We start from the raw sequence: 22,413 nt of genomic DNA, 5'->3' as shown, positions 1-22,413 counted from the left end.
GAGACCGCTAGGCAATTTGCTGAAAATTGTTGAGCGGATCGGGAGACCGCTAGAAAATTTTGTGGAAAACTGTAGAGCGGATCGGGAGACCGCTAGGAAATTTACTGAAAATAGTTGAGCGGATCGGGAGACCATTAGGAAATTTGCTGAAAATTGTTGAGCGGATCGGGAGACCGCTAGGAAATTTTGTGGAAAACTGAAGAGCGGATCGGGAGACCGCTAGGAAATTTACTGAAAATAGTTGAGCGGATCGGGAGACCGCTAAAAAATTTTGTGGTAAACTGTAGAGCGGATCGGGAGACCGCTAGGAAATTTACTGAAAATAGTTGAGCGGATCGGGAGACCGCTAGGAAATTTGCTGAAAATTGTTGAGCGGATCGGGAGACCGCTAGGAAATTTGTGGAAAACTTTAGAGCGGATCGGGAGACCGCTAGGCAATTTGCTGAAAATTGTTGAGCGGATCGGGAGACCGCTAGGAAATTTTGTAGAAAACTGTAGAGCGGATCGGGAGACCGCTAGGAAATTTACTGCAAATTTTTGAGCGGATCACGACACCGCTAAAAAAATTCCAGTAGTGACCAGCAGCTACGCCAATATCCAGGCCATGTGTTGAAATTAGACCTCCTGGTAAAGGAGCCCATAATATCATCGTACAAGTGAATAAACTGAAAATGCACATGTTTGTTTGTAAGTGTGTGTGCTATGTTCCATTACTATTCAGAATTCGGTACACATAACGTTGGAAGAACGTCTTATAAAATCGTTTTACTACTTATACTGTAAATGTTCAGCTGGAAGCAAATTTTAAGAATAACTTTAACAAAAACAATACAATTCCAAAAATACGTTATTCATGAGTGGTATTTGAACGTTATCGCAACTGATTGCAGAACAGTTTTACTATATGATAGTTTTAACAGTTTTTAACAGTTAGATACATAACCTAACAACATATTAAAAATACGATCAATTCGGAATTAACGGTTCATGCAATGTATTTTACAATTTCTATAACAGTTAGCTTAAAGTTTTATCTACGCCTTATCAAATCGTTTTGCAATTGTTTTAATATGGTTAATATGCATTGTCTTTTTACAGATTTTGAAAAAAAAATCGTTGAAAAAATAAACCATTTGAAAATGTCGTCTGCCGGAAAATATGTTCGGGCCCCTAAATCCAACAGCGATCCCGAAGAATACGGCGAAATGTATGGCGAGTGGTCGTCAGATGACATGGAGTTTGAAGAACGTGAAATTCCAATAAACGAGAAACGTGAATATAAAAAAAGTGAAAACCAGGAATACATCCAGAAGATAGAAAAACTGCAGAATACTATAGATAAATTAGTTAAAGAGATGAACACTTATCGCTCTCGTGAAGATGACGAGTCGGTCAGAAGTTCTGCGCTTTCTGATGAAGATCTAAGCTGGAACAATGCGAAGGTCAATCCAGGTTCATCAGCAAACTCTGGTAGTATTCGATGGGAAAATATAAAACCTTTCCCAAACGATGTTCCGGCAAACGCTATGTGGGAACAATGGAACAGGTTTATCGATCGGTTTGAGATCGCTACTTCCTTGGCAAATGTGACGGACCCTGTCAAGCGCGCTCAGACATTGTTCCTTTCGATGGGAGAGAAACTCCAAGGAATTACCAGGGCTGCGAGACTTCGCCCAAGTCTGACCGAACCAAACTGCTACAACCTATTTGTCAAAAACATCGAAAAATATCTGCAATCAATGGTCGACGTAACGGCGGAACATGAAATGTTTTCCAATCTCCAACAAGGCATTGATGAACCAACTATTGCCTTCCATGCACGTCTTTTGGAAAAAGTGCGTCTCTGTCGTTATAGTCAAACGGATCAGGATCGATTCATTCGAATGCAACTACTTAAAGGAATGCGTAACCGTGAGGTGGCAAAGGCGGCGAGAATTTTTGGCTATGAGACGACTTTTATTGTACAGTCTGCGACTCGAGAAGAGGCATACATTCCGAAACCGTCACGAGTAGCTGAATCCAGCAGAGCATTCGTGGTGTCGCGAGAACGGAATCGGTTCAGTGGAAATAAACACCTGCCAAAACGCCGATATAATGATGCGGGCTGGAATTACCCGGAAAGGTATCGACAAGAAAGCGAGAACCATTTTTCCGGAGAAGGAAAACGTTTTCGCTGCAATAGGTGTAACCGTTTGTTCCACAAATCTGGAACTTGTCCGGCAACTAATGAGGAGTGTCGTACTTGTGGAAATCCTGGACATTACGCGGCAACGTGCAGGGAAAGAAATGCCACGTACATTCAGAAAAGGCAAAGCTCCATTAAGGAAAGATCGGGTGAAAAAGATAAGCATAGGTTCATCGGAGCCAATTTGTTTCCTACACGCAAAAGAATTTAGAAATTAATTTGTGTGTTCTGTAGAAAATACTTTACTTCCCTATAACTCATTAATTTCACGTAAAATCAAAGTGAACGCACACACCCATATTTTTATTTTTTTTAAAGCGTGCGCTCACGCACACAAATAAACATTCGATCCTTTCGTGGAATAAAATCATTCAGTGCTAAAAATTTTATTTGTCGCCGTTCTTTCTTCCGCGACAGCAAGTGCTGTTCGTCTCCGGATTGAAGAAATCATTCAAAGCGGGACTCAAAGTGAAACAGCAGAAGCACGAATATTTCCACCGTGGGAATTCCTGTGTTTCCTGCCTTCCGTATTAAACATCCAGAGGACCATTCGACGAATGGAGAATCACACCACTCGAATCAATCGACAGGTGCCATCTCGGCTGAGCTGGAAACCTAGTTCAGTAGCAACAGCTGCTGTTTCAGCAGAAGTTGAAAATTCATCAGTGTCACTTCTCTGCAATACACTCAGCAGCAGCAACCACAAAAGCAAAAAAAAAGATACATCCGGTAGGTACAAAATTTTAACGAGCCATTCAATTTTTTTAAATACTTTTCTTCCCAATAGCAACAATGGAATACGCAGCCAAATTACCCTCGTCTTACCACAGTCAGCTAGAGATAGTTCCGGAAGGAGAGATATCACAGCTGTCCGGCAGGAATCGGCTTCCGTCGCTGTCCGCAGGTTGAACAAATTATCACCATCCCCGTTCCTAGATTCAATATTCAGTATATGACAAGTACGTATAATAGGGACATCGACGCCTAACAGTCCTTAATTAATGGAATACCTCACTCATTTCAGGTGGCAATGTTGCTGAAAATCTGCTGCGATAAAACGATGGCTACGACACCTATTAGACGGAGTCCAACCTTTGATTCCATCGGAAAATATAGCAAGGTCGAAGACTGGATTCGAGGAAGGTATGATGCTTAAGTTGCTTATCTGCTAAACCATTCGTCGTCCTGAGTAGCAACGGATACTTCGGTACTCAAGTTTTCGTACATCATAATCTACATCGTTCGTACTATGTGTTGTGGATAAGCCTGTCATCGAACACGTCATCGACAAGCTGTTCAATCTCACTGAAAGTCGGCGAGGGTGTCAGCTGTCTTGAATCGCTACGTGTTGCCTGTGTCCGATGATGACCAAATCGTAAGTTCTTCTAAATTGATCCACTGAATACGAAAGCCAAAATTAAGATTGTTTGTGTTGTGGCCATATTTTAAATAAGTGCAGTTTCCTCCCCGTACACATTTGCGACAATTTAATTAGGGTTACTATAATTAATATTTGTTAATGACCCTTTAACAATTGAGGCCCTCAGAATCAGAGGGGTGAAAGTGTCAGAATAATCAAATTCGAGCTAAGTAGGCATGACTAACGATTCTTCATGTTTAAATGTGTGTTTGGTGCATAATTGAGATTTTTTATATTTTTTTGGAAATTTTTTTGGTTGAATTAAAACTGCTCGAATTCGAAAATACATGAAAAATCGAGCACCTTCACAACTTTGAAGCGCGTTTTCTCGAAACAATCATCTAAGCACTTGCACCCCTCTGATCCCAAGCGCCTCAATTGTAATTCGGGTTAAGAAAATGTCATTAGGGTGTATGGAAAATTGTAACAAAATAATGGTCCTAGATTATATATTATCCCGAAAAATTTGATATTCGAGGCTTTGTTAGATAACAGTACTGAAGGCGGCGTTAAGATGGTGTTCGAATTCCGTCTGATGGTAGAATTTTCACAGTTGGGCGCAAGCTCTAGGGCATTCGGTAGAAGCGTTGTGTGTGTATAATGCCAAATCTCAAATTTAGGCTCATCAAGAGTAACAGGGGTCCAAAGAAGGTTGCCTTCGTTATGATCTCATAATATGGAACTATTTCAAAGCCAAAGTAAGTTTTTACCTTCTATCAAGAACAAATACATAGGATATTTTGCTGATCCATAAAAAAGGACGATTTTTAATTCAACTTATTTAAATCAAAGCATAAGATTCAGTGAGAAGGAGGTTTCCCATGAAACATTAATTTTATGAAAAATGATTTTTATGACGGAGGAGCTAACCTAATTATTCCCCGCTTTTTCTGCTTAGCCCTCAACAATGTAAAAATTATTTTATATTGACTGTCCCAAGTAACCATAAGCGCCAATATAGCAGTTAGTTTCGCCAGATTTGACTCACAGTGCTAAGAGAGGGCAGATAAGATTGTTATTGGATAGCATTTTGACAATTCGTTAGTGCTTATGGTTTCTTGAGGTGATGGCTTCTCAATCCTAATTTTTTAACGAACCTCTATTGACGTGGAAAAGAACTCATCAAATGTAATAGATTTTCTCGAAAAAAAAAAAAAAATAATATAGTTGGATCCCTACTTGGGCCACCGCAACCGATGTGAATATTTTTCCGGATTGCATCATATATCTAAAATTCATATGATATGAAGTAATAGGCATCTCCTAATCAAAATTATAGTTCTTGTGCACATTTTGAACTAAACACCACTGTACAAGCTATAAGACAGAAATAGCTCAGATGACGCCTCACAATTCAACAAAATAGTTTCCGCGTTTAATGATAAAATATGCTAATAATTGGATTTTACATTTCGTGGATCTAATTGTGTGCTTCTTTGTATGGAGTTTGTGTTGCGAACCATAAAAAACAACGTTAAAATATTATGATACTATTATATACTAAAAATTTCGCTGAAATTGAATGCTCTTTAGTGAAAATTACAGCTTAATTTTCATTAACATTGCTGATATTTACATCGTTTATAGAATTAGGTGTAGTAATGCACAGTCCAAATTCAAAAATCATCATTCAGTACAGATTTCAGATTGAAATTCAATATTCTGATTTAGAATTAAAATCTTAAATACATAATTATGAACGCAACTTCAAATTTACGATTCATAATGTACATATTTACAAACTAAGATTTACACTCATAATTATATTTTGTCATCTACATTTTGAAATATTTCAATATCATTTTCAAAAAACAAATTTTAACTCCTTGGTAGAACGCTCGCTGTTATAAAATATATTATCTGATTTATTTTGGATTAACTATCCTTCCGAATTTTGGTTTTCTTGATCACAGTGTAATACATAACAGCATACAGGTAGGCGTTGTGTTGACTGACTGGCAGGTTGACTGACAGCAATTCTAAACATACCTTTTCCAGGCTGGCAGCTTCCATTTATTTCATTTCGAGTTGACGCTGAAAGTTGTCTACATTCTATTCCGGTGAAATAGATTCAAAAAGAAAAGTGTCAGTGCGTGGAAAGTCGATTGTTGGTGCCTTAACGATTGTTGCTGCGTATAAGGTACGTAAATTAACTTTTTATTATGCAACAATCCGATTCAATTCTTTCGAATTTAGTTCAGTTATTTAGTTAATATATAAGGATTTGAGGTCCAGATTCAATTTCCTATTAAGATTTTCTAGTTGTTTCTTATGAACTATGTTCAAATCATTGAGGCACTAGGATCAGAGTGGCTGATTATGTTACTCGCATCTCTCCGGCACCATACCTTTTTGGGTTTTTTTTTATTAGGTCGTGTATGTACTTTTTATATACGATCGAAAAAAATTGTTAATTATAAAGCACCAACTTTTTTTTTTTTATTTCAAGGAATTAATAGCAAGCTGTCATTCTTCCCCAAAAAAAAAAAAAATTGTGCCAATAATTTTGGATTCTCCTCTTGTTCATCCCAGCTTTACCCTACGGCACTGTCGAGATCTTGGCTGTAATTTTTGATTATGATTATGACTTAAAAAGCAATCAACAATATATCAATGAAATATGATCGAATTCTTTGAACAGCTATTTTTAAGAATCCTTAATAAAGAAGATTTTTTGCAATTTTCAAAAACGCGGGAAACCAAGCTGTTTTAACGAATTTTGTGTTCAATTTAAATAATTGATATTATCATCATTAACAAGACTGGTAACTTTTAGTCAATTTCATTTGATCCTCAATAACGTCTAGTAGTCAATGTCATCGAAAGTAGTCAGGCGGGAATGTAAACTTTTCATGACATTGTTGTTCTCCACTCGCATAACACACTGTTATCTTTCTATTTTGTTTTCTGGTTGTGTTAGGATGGATTTTACGTTATTTGTGGAGCAACAGTTGTAAAAATGACTCTGCTGCAATGATATAGGATTTGTCTATGAATCATGTGACCAACATATATTTGTGAATGTGAAGTGTTTGTGAATATCGTTTCTTAAGTTTTTTCCCTTAGATCTTAGCTTTTTTTGCCTTGAAAGCATAGGAGATGAAAAGCTCCAATTTGAGAAAAAATAGCTTAAATGTGAGAGATGCACACACGGATTCTATATCATTGCAGGAGCCTGTCGAAATGTAATCCATGACCGTAAGAAGCTAAATTTATAGCAAGAAAACTGATATTCGTTCAAATTGGTCATGACATTGTTAGCTTATGTCGCTGAACAAAAATCATTATCACATGACATAGATATGCAAAGCAGTATCAAAGTCGACTGATATTGGTTGGCTGACACTAACCATTCGCAGCTCTGTTCATAAAGTATGTTGCAATGTTCTCCGTTTTTCTTTAACAAATATTTTACGGCATCCTTGTTTAAAGCGTTGTTCAATTCAATTCCTTTTACCGTAAACAAACTTTTTCAAGAGCTTAATATTATTTTCAGGTTTATGTACAACATGAACACTTTACGTGGTTATTTGAAAAAGTCAGTATCTGAAGCCAAGCCGTCTTTTGAAAAAATCGACGACAATAAAACTCAGATTGGGCTGGAAAACGATCAAAAGAAACAGGATGTAAACAAACGTAAGAAACGTCGTAGTTGAGCTGCCTATAGCTCTCTGGATGACAGCAAAACATTAAACCAAGATTCGAAAACAACGGATTGCATTATATATCTAAAATTTATATGATTTGAAGTAATAGGCATCTCTTAAAAAAATTATAGTTCTTGGGTACATTTTGAACTATACACCACTGTACAAGCTATAAGACAGAAATAGCTCAGATCCCCACTCACAATTCAACAAAATAATTTCCGCGTTTAATGATAAAATATGCTAATAATTGAAATTCATATCTCGTGGATGTAGTTGTGTGCTTATTTGTATGGAGTTTGTGTTGCGAACCATAAAAAACAACGTTGATTTAGAATTAAAATCTTGAATTCACAATTATGAATGCAATTTCAAATTTTCGATTCTTAATGTACATATTTACAAACTAAGATTTACACTCATAATTATATTTTGTCTTCCACATTTGTGAAATATTTAAATATCATTTTCAAAATACAAACTTTAACTACTTGGTAGAACGGTCGCTGCTATAAAATATATTTTCTGATTTATTTTGAATAAATTATCCTTCCGAATTTTGGTTTTCTTGATCACACTGTAATACATAACAGCATATAGGTACACGCTCATTTTTATTTAACCATATATGGTTATACCAATTTTCTGGTTTTTTCTCAAAAACTATCAATATTGTTTTTTTAAAGATTATTTCTTTGCGAAATTTTAACCATTTTGGCAGTTCTCGTGTATTAACCACAAAATGGTTGAAACATTTCTTCGCCATTTTGGATTTAACCGTGGAGCAAACCGAACGCGTTTATTAAAATTTGTATTTTTTTCGCACGAATAAAATGTTTCATAGTAGTATAGTAAATCTGTTCCTGCGATTCGGATGAAGCTGGGGCTGGTCGGTCGGCGTCTCTGCTGGAATTGCGGTCGATATCGCTGTCTCAGGAAACTCCCGGTTCATTCAGTACTAGAAGCAAAAAACTTGGATTGGTAATTTTTCTTGTATTCGGTTTTCAATATTTCATTTATTTAACTATTGGACTTTTTTTCAGCCTGTCAAAATTATTTTGCCAATTTTTTGGTAAATTTTGGCTATATCCGTCGGTGAAAATCAGTCAAAAATGGGAAATAAGCCACTCCGAAAAGCTCCGGTCGGAAGAAATCAGCATCATGGGAATGGCACAGCAAATGGTCCACATCAAGCGGGAAGTGAACAAAACTGCCTGTAAGTCGCTGTCCGTGAATCGGAAAACAGAACTCTGATCAATCATGGTCGGCTGATTCTGGGTTCCGGCACCGGGGCAAGTATATCGCTCAGAAGGGATAATGCACATGTTATCCAAGCTGGGATTGTCGTCAACATCGTCAACAGCATAATGAAAGAGGAACAGGAACAAGCTAAAGTTCGCAAGTTAGTCGAACTACAACAAATAACTTTATTGGGTAAGCATATTGAGTTATTTAACATTACCGTTTACTAAACTTGAAATGTTAATTCCCTTCTTAGTGACGCCATCTGTTCCGCCTATGCCTTCTGCAGAAATGTTAGCTAGCGGTGGCTCCAGTCCATCGCATGAAGTTCAGGAATTTTTATCGCTCAAAGAAAACGACTGTCTTAATGAGCACTATGATTCCGACAATATCCTTTTGGAAGATACCGATGAGATTGCTGGTGATGATGACGAGTTGAATGATCTGGAAAACGAAATCATCGACGACGAAGAAACACGGTAAAATTTCAAAAACATAGACGACGATGACAATGAATCTCCTAGCAGTAGAACCATTGAATGGCCGAAGGTTCCCGGAGTGCCGCTTCCTCCGTTGAAAGATCTTCCACAGCCTTCCATGCTTCCCAGCATTGCTGTTGTACAATCGAACAAACAGATGGACGAACTAACTCAAAAAATGGATCGGCTGTTAGACGTAGCAGAATTCCTCGACAAATAACTGAACTGCGTTCGCAAGTGTCCGATCTACAAAAAATACGTACAGATAATTCGAAGTTACTCAATGATACTCTACGGGAGATCGAATCCAACATTATCGAGCAGACCAGTTCGGAGAAGCGCACTTTGTCCGATATTCATAGTGAGAAAATCGGAACTATGTACAGCAAACATTTCAGCAGCTTAAACTTTACTATCATGAATTCACTAGAACCGAGATTGACGCTCCAGATTGTCAACCGAATCGGGAGCAGTTGCAGCAAAAATTCGATTGTGCCCTCCAAGAGGGTGTACAAAAACTATGCGTAATCAGGTGAGTATTATTGTTTTCTTTTTTTTTTTTAAATCGAAATCACCGCGTTGGTCTTGAATTTCTGTTTCTGGTGTGAAAATATTGCAAATTGTATGAACATTGAGTCATTTGTTTTATTTTTATTTTCAGGTAACTATTGATGCTATCGGTAATTCCGTCTATAAGAGTGTTCGAAAAGCAATGGAAACATCATTTCATGAAGCGTTACGAAACATCATTTTACCGAATTATGAGTGATGCTCACAAGAACTGTTTTGGCAGCTCAATAAAGAATTTTCAGCAGGGTTAAAAGAATGTAATGTTCAAAGTCATCCTTTTGAAATACATGATTCTTACTGTTATATTTTCATCTTGCAGACCTCGATAAAACGGAAACGTATTTATCATGCAGAAAACTGAACGAAGAGTTTGAAGCCGCGCTAAAAAAAACCGTTCAATAAACTGGGCAGAACTTAACTGTCAATGATCTATTCCAACCCGCCAATGTTGCAGCCTAGCGTAAAGATCTAAGCAATGATTCGAATGATTTCCAAGGCAATTAGCTTAAAATGATTTGGGAAAACGTAAGGGCGGAAATCGATAAGGGTTTGGAGGCCCAAGCCTCTTCTCTAGAGGACTCAGTATTGTCAGCGGTGCGGTCGCAAGCACAAACTCCAGCGCCCGCTTTTTTGGGTCATCCCGAACACATCCGGCAACTGCTAGCCACAGGGCGCATAAACGATGCATTCGTTATAGCTCTTCAGTCCAACGATTTGAAACTATAGTGTGATTCACAATAAAGCACGCCAATTACAAACAGGTGTTCAATCCATGTGCTCTAGAACAACGGATACTGCTGTCACTGATTCAGCAGATTGCAGCCGACATGTCCAATATTAACGACCTTAAGCACAGGTTTGGAATTTTGCTTGCGTTCCAGTTGATGTTTTAAACATTTTAAACCTTTTTCTTCAACAGGTTTCTCTCTGACGCCATCGTTAATCTGACCTTCTTCGACCACATTATGAATGAACACATTCATAAGGTCCTGCAGGAGGTAGCTCGTAACATACAGGCATTTTTGTCAATGAATCCCGAACACGTACTTGCTACCAGACTTAAGTTATTAATGATTGCCATCCAAGGCTGTAAATATGCCTGATCTTTGTGGAGGCAACACCAGTAAAAGGTTCGCGAGGACCTGGTAATGTTGAGCCGGCAGTTTGAAGAAAAATAAATAAGCTGCTTTTAAACCCGCATCTTTTTTCTTTTTCCAGTTGAAAACATCCCAATTCTAGTATTTTAAAGAAAAAAAATTACCTGTTTTCCTTCCATTCTGCGATATGGTTTAAAATAAACCGTTTTTTCAACTTCTCCGCAATAATTTCTTGCGGTTAAAAAGTAACCATATTTCCACTTCTCAAAAGAAGTCAAAAAATGATTTCTATGGAAGCAGTCAAAAAATCCCTTAACGCGGAAGGGTGTGAAAATGGTTACTTTTTAACGATAATTGGTTAAAGAATTTCGAGCGTGTTGGCGTTGTGTTGACTGGCTTCAGGCTGGCAGCCTCCATTTATTTCATTTCGAATTGGCGCTGAAAGTTGTCTACATTCTATTCCTGTAAAAAACGGTGAAATAGATTCAAAAAGAAAAGTGTCAGTGCGTGAAAAGTCGATTGTTGGTGCCTTAACGATTGTTGCTGCGTATAAGGTACGTAAATTAACTTTTTATTATGCAACAATCCGATTCAATTCTTTCGATTTTAGTTGAGTTATTTAGTTAACATATAAGGGTTAGAGGTCCAGATTCGATTTCTGATTAAGATTTCCCAGTCGTTTCTTATGAACTATGTTCAAATCATTGAGGCGCTAGGATCTCAGTGTGACTGACTTCGAGACACCTGGCCTCTTAGGTTTTTTTTCGTTTTTCATAATTGCCAGAACACCTTCTAACACTAATTTAGGATTGGGTGATTCCTTTGAGGTTTAAAAAGTTTTATTCTAAAAGAAAAATCATACTTTTAACATCACTTTTACCTAAAAAGCTGACTTATTTAATGAAAAAAAAATAACTTGTTTTCTTTTGATCCGACGATGTTACTCGAATCTCTACGACACCAAACCTGTTTGGGTTTTTTTATTAGGTCGTCTACCTACTTTTAAATACGAATAGTAGAAGATCGAAAAAAATGGTTAAATATAAAGTACCATTTTTTTTATTTCAAGGAATTTAATAGCAAGCTGTCATTCTTCCCAAAAAAATAGTGCCGATCATTTTAGACTTTCCACTTGGTCATCTCAGCTATACCCTTCGGCACTTCCGAGTTTTTGGCTGTAATTTTAAAGAATCCTTAATAAAGAAGATTTCTGCAATTTTCAATAACACGGGAAACCAAGCTGTTTTAACAAATTTTGAGTTCAATTTAAAAAAATTGATATTATCATCAATAAACAAGACAGGTAATTTTCAGTCGATTTCATTTGATCCTAAACAACGTCTAGTAGTCAATGTCATCGAAAAAAGTCAGGCAGAAATGTAAATTTTTCATGACATTGTTTTTCTCCACTCGCATAACACACTGTTATCTTTCTATTTTGATTTCTGGTTGTGTTAGGATGGATTTTACGTTATTTGTGGAGCAACAGTTGTAAAAATGACTCTGCTGCAATGATATAGGATTTGTCTATGAATCATGTGACCAACATATATTTGTGAATGTGAAGTGTTTGTGAATATCGTTTCTTAAGTTTTTTCCCTTAGATCTTAGCTTTTTTTGCCTTGAGAGCATAGGAGATGAAAAGCTCCAATTTGAGAAAAAAAAAGCTTAAATGTGAGAGATGCACACACGGATTCTATATCATTGCAGGAGCCTGTCGAAATGTAATCCATGACCGTAAGAAGCTAAATTTATAGCAAGAAAACTGATATTCGTTCAAATTGGTCATGACATTGTTAGCTTATGTCGCTGAACAAAAATCATTATCACATGACATAGATATGCAAGTATCAAAGTCGACTGATATTGGTTGGCTGACACTAACCATTCGCAGCTCTGTTCATAAAGTATGTTGCAATGTTCTCCGTTTTTCTTTAACAAATATTTTACGGCATCCTTGCTTAACCCTTTCCTTCCCATGGTAGCACAGGTGATCCACAACTTTGCACAGCTCGCATTTGAACTGGGCGCTTTGGATCAACACCATTTTCTCACCGAATATGAGTAAAGAAACATTGCACAAAATTTGAAGAAAATCGGTTCGCTAGGTTTTGCTTGGCAGATCAAAAGCTGCAAAAAAGTCGGATTTTTTTCGAATTTAAATCAAGTCGTCATTTGTTGCTCAATAACTTGACAAGTTTTTATAATTTCCTTGAAATAAAAATACTGACGTGCAGAAGGTTGCTTATGCAAGCAGAATCAAATGATGGTTTACTTAGATTTCAACTAAAACATATAAATTTTTGAGTAAGTAAAGTGGATCACTGGTGATACACTGGGAACAAAACGTACTTTTCTTCTTGGGAAGCTTCTTATCAATACTCAAGAAAATCATTTCGTCAACAAAAAAATTCGCTTCAGGATAGTTAATTCATCTGCTTAAATGACCACATGTCTTAAAATATTTGTAAAAGTTCGAGATTTTCTCGAAAAACGGCATGTTTTGTTTCCCTTGCGCAAAGTGTCATGGTGGCCAATTGTTCAAGGAAAAAATGAAAATTTCAGATATTTCAATAAATAGACTTTCGAGGGATGCGTATACCAAAGAAGTTTTTCATCAAATAGGATCGTTTTAGTTTGTGACCAATGAAGTGATGAAATTCCATGTTTTTTTGCAATTATTTCCTGTTTTTCATTTGCACCCTATGTGTTGTTATCTTCCCAATGGAACACATATGATCAACCTCAAAACCCAAATTTATCAAATGGATCATTAAAGTAGGCTTAAATTATGCATCTTTTGTTCTAGAACTTTAACTGTAAACCAATATTTCTATTTTTAAAACGTGAAAAACCTCGTGGGAAGGAAAGGGTTAAAGCGTTGTTCAATTCAATTTTTTTTTCGTAAACAAACTTTTTCAAGAGCTTAATTTTATTTTCAGGTGTATGTACAACATGAACACTCTACGCGGTTATTTGAAAAAGGCAGTATCTGAAGCTGAGCCGTCTTTTGTAAAAATAGACGACAATAAAACTCAGACTGGGCCAGAAAACGGTCAAAAGAAACAGGATGTAAATAAACGTAAGAAACGGCGTAGTCGAGCTGCCAATAGCTCTCTGGATGACAGCAAAACATTAAATCAAGATTTGAAAACAACAAAAACACCTAAAAAGAAAAAAAGAAATGTTTCAATTGATTCGATCCCGGATGAGTTTTGGGAAATAACTTTTACGCAAGAACAAACACAATGAATATCGTTCTTATCAATTAAAATTCGCTTAATTTTAATCAAAATCAATGTACCCGAACGACCCGGGTGGTTAAAAGGTCTCTTATAAATAATAATAATAATGTTAAGAGTAAAGATGCGAGTTGAGAATAAATTATAATAAAAATGACAATGATTATACAAATCAATATTTTTACCCCACTTTTAAAGAAAATATTCCAATTAAAAATTCGTATTCATATTCAGACAACAATGTACACACGAAGGCTCTACATTACGGCTTTTCGATCCATTGCTTCCTAAATATGCAAATTTAAGGCGAGAATTCGTGCAGGCGTTTGTTTGTTATAAAATAATCGTTTATTTATTTTTGAGTTTCTCTCTCGATCGTAACAAAAAATCGTTTTTATCGATTGTAACATAAAATCTTATAATTTTTCAAAAATCCTTTTTTATCCCCTATAGTTTATTCCGTTTGATAGCTTCATTTAACGAAAATCATTTACAAAAGTGATTTTTGTAAACATTCTACCGTTATAGATTAAAACACGCAAAACTAATATGTTTGGAATCTGAAAGAAAGGCTCAAATCCACTGTTAAGTGTATTAAACCGGGTTTTTTATTAAGTTATACAGTAGTTTTTCGATTTTATCCCAGTTTGATATTATCTATACTCGTGAAATTTTATCACGGTTATTGTTTCGATATTATCACGTATTTCTAGAAATCATTCAGAAACCATTTCAATGAACTGAATTCACGTTCAAAATCGTAGAGTGTCTTGGTTCATGATATATTTTTATAGTTTATGTTAAGGTATATTGTTATAAATTCAACAATATGAAAACGTCATTGAAGCCATTCTAGCTGTATAGTATTAAAATCGTCAATTGAATATTAAAAACACTTGTAACAATCGACATAAATTGTCTTACGTTACGCTTATGCTAGTGTTGTTATTTGTGCTTGGTTAGTCGCTCTCAAAAAGTATACTTTTTTAGTTAAGCAAATCGTATAAAAATGTGGATGGATTTAAGCGTTTTTGAAAAGAGAAAAGTGTCTCTGATTTCTTGATTTATTTGTTTATTTGAAAGGGTGGCGTGCGAAATCCTCGTTGGACAGCCTGAAGTATTGTCTGAATGGATAATTTAGGAAGATCAAAATGAAATTTTGCTACAGTGAGCGAAATAAGAATAGCACCACTATGTGTTTTGCTTGTTAAAAAATGAATGATTAAAAATTACGAAAAATTTTTTCCACACATTGTTCTGAACTGCTTAATGGATAAATCAAGCATAAGTATACTTTTTTTGGAAGTAACAATTGGCGTTGAGGACCAAAATTGTGAAAAAAGGGTGCGAAATAAGAACAGAACCACTTGAGTTTTTCTAACAAAAACAAGATTATTTTTTAAAATTTACTCTGCAAAAGTGAATAATAATGCTTCTACGAGTTATTTGAATACATAACTGTATTTTAGGAGTTTTCCAGAATTCCAAAGGTTTTTAAAGGTTTTAAAATGGGGGTTTTACAAGATGCTCCTCTAGCGTTAAGGAATTAGACATTTGAGCTGTAATTCTTTATCAAATTACTTACTTTCTTCATTAAAATGACGTGAAGTGATGAAACAAACATACGGGATTAATTTTTAATCAGAAAAGATAGGTTGGAAATCAAAAACTTTGATTTTGTTCAGTAAACCATACTTTTTCTCAGTTTCAAGTCATACCCCCTTATTCTGCGCCGCGCGTGAGGTGACGATAGTCGAGTCGAGTCGGAGTCACGTGTGTCTTGTCACTTTATTCCCGAAGCCGATGTGACAGAGGTTCATGCCTAGCTGACTACTAGATTAGGATAAGAACTCCTAAAGTTCATTCTAAAAGACGTTTCTCACCTAAAGCGACTACTGGAATCGGGCGACTAAGGTGATTCGACTATCGTCACCTCACGCGCGGCGCAGAATAAGGGGGATAGATGGCAGCACTATCTTGCAGTTAAAACCAAATTTAGTCCCAATATTGATTTTCCAGGTTAATTCAGGCCCATATTCATCATTTTGAGGTATTTTCCCACCACAGTTTTGTGGAAGATCACGCTGCAGAAAGCTTTTTCGGATTTGCACAAGAATCATCAGCACAAAAATGTACAACCGCCAAAATTCCTGCTCATCTCAAATTCCGATTCAATTGCAAATCATACCAAAAATACTGCTAGTCGTCTAGTACATCAAGCTCCATCGCAAAGTATAACTTTATTCTGATAATCGGTCCAAAAAATTCACTACTAGTGACCTTGATGCAATTCTAATTTTTTTTGGATTTAGTGATCTTAGAATTCCAAAGCGCTCACACGGTACATGTATTTATTTCTTGACCAAAGTCATCCAGCACACTCTAATTAATCCCGGATATTCGAAAATGGGCATGAAATTGGTTAAATGGCAAGATAGTGCTGCCATCTATGACTTAAAACTAGAGAAATAGTGTTTGACTATTAAAAAACATTAGTATTTTTAAATTCCAACCTGCTTTTTGGATTCAAACTCAGACTCAAATCCATGTTTCATCATTTGCATCATACTTATGAATGTTATTGAAGAAATCAAGCAGTTTGATAAAGTTTCATAGCTCAAATATCTAAGTCCATAACGCTAGAGAAGCATCTCTTAAAACCCGCTTTAAATACCTTTAAAAACCTTTGGAATTCTGGAAAACTTCTAAAATGCAGTTATGTATTCAAATAACTTGTAGAAGCATTATTATTCACTTTTACAGAGTAAATTTTAAAAAATAATCTTGTTTTTGTTAGAAAAACTCAAGTGGTTCTATTCTTATTTCGCACCCTTTTTTCACCTTTTTGGTCCTCAACGCCAATTGCTACGTCCAAAAAAAGTAAACTTATGCTTGATTTATCCGTTAACCAATTCAGAACAATCTGTGGAAGAAAGTTTTCGTAATTTTCAATCATTCATTTTTTAACAAGCAAAACACATAGTGGTGCTATTCTTATTTCGCTCACTGTAGCTTTGCCTTTAAATATGTAAAAAGGACTAACTAATATTTCTGTTTTTCTATATATGACAAACAAAGGATTACCTTCCCAAAAAGTAAATTCTGAGAACACTCCGTAAAACTCTAAGTTGAGAAAATTTCAAAATATTTTTCGAAAAGGTGAACTTTTTAGTTAGTCAAAGGTGTGAAGATTGAAATATTCAAATTAGAAATTTGCAGAAGAATATTTTTAAATGCATTTTCCATTGAACTCTTTTTCAAAGTCAACATAAGAGATAACGAATTTTAAATTTCCATTAAACTTAAATAATCCACTTTAATTAAATGTAGACTACCAAATTGAAGTCCTGAATGGTTAAATTTCAAGAAAAAATCTTAAAATAACCTACTATAAAGAAGGATAATCTGAACTGAAATCGACCCTTTAGTAATCTATGATAATAACATCTTATGATCAACATTTATTGATACAAAACGTTTCCACTACTGAAAACATTTTAAATTATTGATTAAAGACACAAAAATAATACAATTTTTCATTTTAAGTTTTAGTTTCGCCAAGTTCACGGTCTCACCCTATTCACGGTGAAATTTTTTTTCGAGATAAAATTAAAAAACTAATGTCAATACTGATGTTATGAAATCGTTTGGTACATCTCTGTACCTGAAAATAATCACATTTTCGTAGATGATGGAAAGAATGAAAGAAACATGAGCTATCAAAGAACGAAAGAACATAAGCCGTAAATATCATGAATTTTTCGAAAAAGATCCAACGGCTCACCGGCAGGACTTGAACCTGCAATCTCCCCTCCCCCCCATGAGGGTCCAAAAAAGCAAGCGAGGTATTCTACTCAAGAATCAAAATTTTAAATTCATAATCAAATTATGATAATAAAGCAAAGATATTCAAAAGTAACTATCTGGACTAAAAACTAATGCAAATACCTTGAAAATCCATCCCAAGCTTAAAATTCTGCTACAGTTTTCAAAATTTTCTCACTGTTTCATAGGATAAGGTTATCAGATTTTTTTCAGCACGTATCCGGGCCGGACAAATTTTTTTTCCGGGATTTTAAGCCCAATGGGCTTATTTATCCCGAATCCGGGCCGGACAAATCCAGGCTGTTTTATATTAAAACCTGGCAAAAGCCGGGTATTTGATTTCAAAATTGTCGACCAAAATCCAGGCAATACCGGACACTTTTGGTCAAAACCTAGGAATTGCTCATCAAACATCTAGAAAAAAAAAAAACTTTCTCCAATAAAATCCGGGAAACGGGGCGGACCGGACTTTTCCCAAATTTTATATTAAACTAGCTGATCCCGTACGAACTTCGTTTCGCATTTAATTTTAAAGCTGATGATTTTGTATTTGGTTGGTAATTGGGGCGAATTTTCACCAAAAAATTGCTTAAAATACTAAACAGAATTTGCAAGCGACCTATTCACTTGTCCACCAAACGGAAATTTAAAATAAGAAATTAATTGACCGTCGAAAATAACACCCGTGTACGAGTTTTTGTCTTTTTCGGATGCATAACAACGAAATTGTGACTTAAATATTTTAAAGGTAATATTCACGACCCCTTTTCTGTCGTCTGATTAAAAATTTTAATTCATCAATCAATTGTCCGTTTTGTAAAACACCCGTGAAAGAATTTTTGTCTGAATCTCATGCACAATAAAACAATTATTGCAAAAACATTAATCAGTAAATTTGGACGACCCCTTTTTCTGTCGTCTAAAAGAAAGTTTGTTATCAGGAATCGATTCCTCACCCTGCAAAACTCTTCTATTTAAAATTTTGCCTCGATATGATGCCTAACAACGTAACTATTGCAAAAAAATCGAAAATATTAAGTCGTACCTACCATTTTACTGATTCCTTGTCAAAATTTTACACGTGAAATCAATCACATGTGCTGCAAAACTCCCATCATGGGAGTCCCATGTGCAAATTTTCATGATAATTCGATGTGTAATCAAGACAATGGGGCTTATTCTGAGAGTCACGTGACGTGATGTGCAAAATTTCACAATCCGACCAAAAATAACGTCAATATCGCGAAAACAATATTTGTCTAGTATGGACGACCCCCTTCAGAAGGGGTCAACCGAAAATCTGAAAACATTTTTCATCATTCCTGGTCCTAATGAGTATCCATGCCAAATTTCCGCTCTCTAGCTCTTAAGATGACTGAGCCTATAGTGGACAAACAAACAAACAAACAAACAAACAAACAAACAAACAAACAAACCCACAGAAATTGCTTTTTATATATATATATATAAATATCCGGGCCAATCCGGTTAAAACCAGGCAATCTGTCAATCTCATTATAAAAATTCAGTTCTGAATGTTAAATTTTAAATCAAACCCATTTTGAAGGTTCTGGTTCCATTTTCCCAAAACCCCAACATTATATTTCGACATTTTTTCATATTTCTGAGCCTGTATCAAGTTTTGGATTCTTGATTTTCAGCTCGAGTAATCATAAGAAATTAGGAATGAAAAGCTGCTTTGAAATCTTGGCTCAAATTCAGTTTTGCATTTCATGTAAAATTTGAATAATGTTTCTCGAAAATCACATGCATTTTCAGTAGATTTCAAGATATAAAAAAAGAAGAATTTTTTTTATATTTAAACACAAAAGCTTATAGGTGGCGCTCCAAAATTGAAAACTCAGATTCAAATTCATCATTTTAAATTCACATTTTAAACCAGATTCACAAAACCGATCAAAAATCAATAATTGAAATGATGAATGAAGATTAAACCAGCTCTACAGAATTTAAATATTAGATTCATAAATGAGGGCTCTAAGGCTTCGCTAATAAAATTCTAATCAGAATTAAGATTCCTAAATCATATTTTTTGTACATTTCTAAAATCGTATAGAAATTTATAAACAGATTCAAAGTTCAATTGAATGAGCTTTTCAATCAACATGAAATTATTGAGAAATTCAAGAGAACAATAACTTAAATATTCGCTTGTCGATTCAATTTTCAGATATCATATTTTTAGTTTGTACATACAATTCAACTGAAAATCACATGTCTAAAGTAGAATTTGAGTAAACTTTCAAAGTTTTGATTCCTGCAAAATATCCCAAATTATATTTAAAAAAATCATCCACAAGATTTTTATCATGGAATTGATTCTTCATGAAAAATATTTCCAGTTTAAGAAACATATACCTGATCTTCACTTAAAATATCTGCATAAAATACTTTATTTTTTCAGTGTATTGTTTAACATTATTGATATTGCAGTTTTTAAAGCCTAATTTCAAACTTAAATCATAAATTTAGTTCAAGTTTGCATCAAACATATTTGATCTGAATTTTTTTAATTGTTTACTGTTTTTATTTTGTAAAATTTTATTTATTTTCATCAAAGGTTAGAATTTTAGAATTTGCAAAAGAGTTAAGAAGATTGGGCTTGTTTGATTTGAGTATAGAATAATTTTTTTTAATAAATTGAAGGTTACCCTAAAAAGAACTTATTTTATGCTCAAATCAAATAACTTTGATCTACCAGACTTTTAAACAAATTCAAAAATTTTAACCATCGATGAAAGCTAATTTCATATTTTGGCATCATTTTAAAAATTTAGCTCACCCTTTAGGCTAAGGACCACTGTTTTAAAGATACTTTTTCAAGGTTTCATTAAATGACACTTTACCATCCTTGTAGCATTCGTGTCTTCTCTTAAGTTACGATTTCATACAAAACTATTAATGAGTACTTAAAAATGAATTATTATCTAGTTACAAACATAATTTGATTTATTATTTTTTTTCATTCGTGTGTTGTGGGGCAAAAAATAAAAATCATAGGTAAAAAAAAGTCACCACCACCCCCCCCTCCCTCCCCTCTGAGTTGGTTCTTCCTACGGCCCTGGCCATGGCCATGAACAATCTTGTCGCTTAACCTAGGTGATTCTCAACTCAGAATCATTCCTTAAATACTATCGTATTCTGGGCTAACCACCCAGAATAAACTGCCAACACTGCAGGGTAACTTATAACCACTTGCTGTGTTGGCTGATTTTAGCGTGTATGATGACAACATTTATATTGTTGTCATCATCATTGACCATCATTAACTGTTAACCGCTATTGTTCTCAATATGCGAATTGACGAAAGAGGACGAAACCATAACAATCGGTTTTGGTTTTGCTCGAACGTGGTCGCGAAGAAAACGGGTCCGGGAATTTCTCCGGGATAAATCGTAAGTTTCAACAGATTCGTAATAATGTGCATGCAAAAGTATACCCATGCAAATTAATTCGCATTTCTGATTTTCGCAAAACGTATTTGCTGGCAATCGTAAAAGAATACAAATAAGTTCAATAAAATCGTTTATCATATTACGACATCGATGATAAGACTCGTATTTAAGGAGGCTTCAAAATGCTGATCAATTTTTAGATCATCGATGACGTGCTCTACGATTTAAAAGATTTTAGTTATAGAAATATACGTTTTGCTTTTGGTTTAATGCCTTTGAAGCAAATCCTCTTGAATTTATATATTCCAGATAGCGTCGAGGAACCATCATGAGCTGCAGATCGTATCGTCAGAGGATCAAGTCCAGGTACTAACAATAACTTCATGAACGTTGAAAAAAATCAGCAATCAGGCAAATAATAAATTTGTACGATATAAACTTGAATTTGACAGCAAAAAAACGAATTTATTTGAAATAATCTAATTTTTATTATTTTTTGGGGTGAATAAACCAATTGGTTTCAAGTACAAAAAAAAAATCTTATTTTTATTCAACTGAAGAAAAATGAGAGCCCTGCACTCAAGTCGCAAAAGATGACCAAATAAGTCGCCAAACTTTCCATATTGTTACGAAAAATGTCGTATATTACAACCTCAATCATCTATATGATGATGTAAATTGTCATAGTATATTCCAAAAAGAATCAGGGTAGTCGTAAATGATGCGCATGACAAGTCGTGCAAATCGTAATTTAATACAATCCAAATCAAGAATATGTTTGCTAATGTACCTATATGGCCTCCAAAATGATACGTATATACTGGTTTTGCTACATTATATACGATATGTTTACACGTATATTTGCGTTGCAAATTCGAAATACCCACCAAATGGTTGTCTGGGACCCTCCCAACACGCCAGACCTCCGCCCACTTGAGAAATACTTGGCTATTGTCAAGCGGAACCTAAAGAAGACCAAAAAACTGCTAAGGACCAGCAGCAGTTCGAGGCAAACTGGCTTTCTGCGGCGAAGAAGGTGGACAAGATGGCTGTACAAAATGTATTTTATACCAATTAAACTTGAAAATGAAATTTATTTTGATTTTTTAAATAAACGATTTCACTGATTTACACGCGTTTTCCCTTGACCAAATTTTGACCGTATCACCCTTTACTCCATCTCAATTGATGAAGTGCATCACAATTTCTTAACCTGCTGTTAACTGTGATGTTTCGTTAAAAGTGCTCCCATTGAAGAATGTTTGAAAAATTACCCGCTTCTTAGGATTA

General features: G+C 35.1%; 1 protein-coding gene across 11 annotated transcripts; it reads left to right on the top strand.

Moving 5' to 3' along the window:
* The first annotated feature begins 61 nt into the window (after positions 1-61).
* Positions 62-14,201, top strand: LOC129760974 (uncharacterized). 11 transcript variants are annotated; one of them, XM_055758663.1, is made up of 12 exons: positions 62-2,914; positions 2,973-3,144; positions 3,210-3,560; positions 5,604-5,745; positions 7,102-7,241; positions 8,100-8,233; positions 8,296-8,686; positions 8,751-9,505; positions 9,635-9,800; positions 9,863-10,399; positions 10,463-11,194; positions 13,583-14,186. In XM_055758663.1, the coding sequence occupies exon 1, from the start codon at positions 993-995 to the stop codon at positions 2,394-2,396; it is 1,404 nt and encodes a 467-aa protein (XP_055614638.1). In that variant the 5' UTR covers positions 62-992; the 3' UTR covers positions 2,397-2,914; positions 2,973-3,144; positions 3,210-3,560; positions 5,604-5,745; positions 7,102-7,241; positions 8,100-8,233; positions 8,296-8,686; positions 8,751-9,505; positions 9,635-9,800; positions 9,863-10,399; positions 10,463-11,194; positions 13,583-14,186. The 11 variants fall into 11 exon arrangements, with proteins under 11 accessions (XP_055614638.1, XP_055614637.1, XP_055614633.1 ...); XM_055758662.1 differs by having other exon boundaries at positions 8,097-8,233; XM_055758658.1 differs by having other exon boundaries at positions 7,102-8,233; positions 13,583-14,195.
* Positions 14,202-22,413: the final 8,212 nt, after the last annotated feature.

This window comes from Uranotaenia lowii, unplaced genomic scaffold (genome assembly GCF_029784155.1).
Source record: "Uranotaenia lowii strain MFRU-FL unplaced genomic scaffold, ASM2978415v1 HiC_scaffold_921, whole genome shotgun sequence".
NCBI lineage: Eukaryota > Metazoa > Arthropoda > Insecta > Diptera > Culicidae > Uranotaenia > Uranotaenia lowii.
Note: the sequence above shows the minus strand (reverse complement) of the source record. Positions and strands in the feature narration are given on the sequence as shown.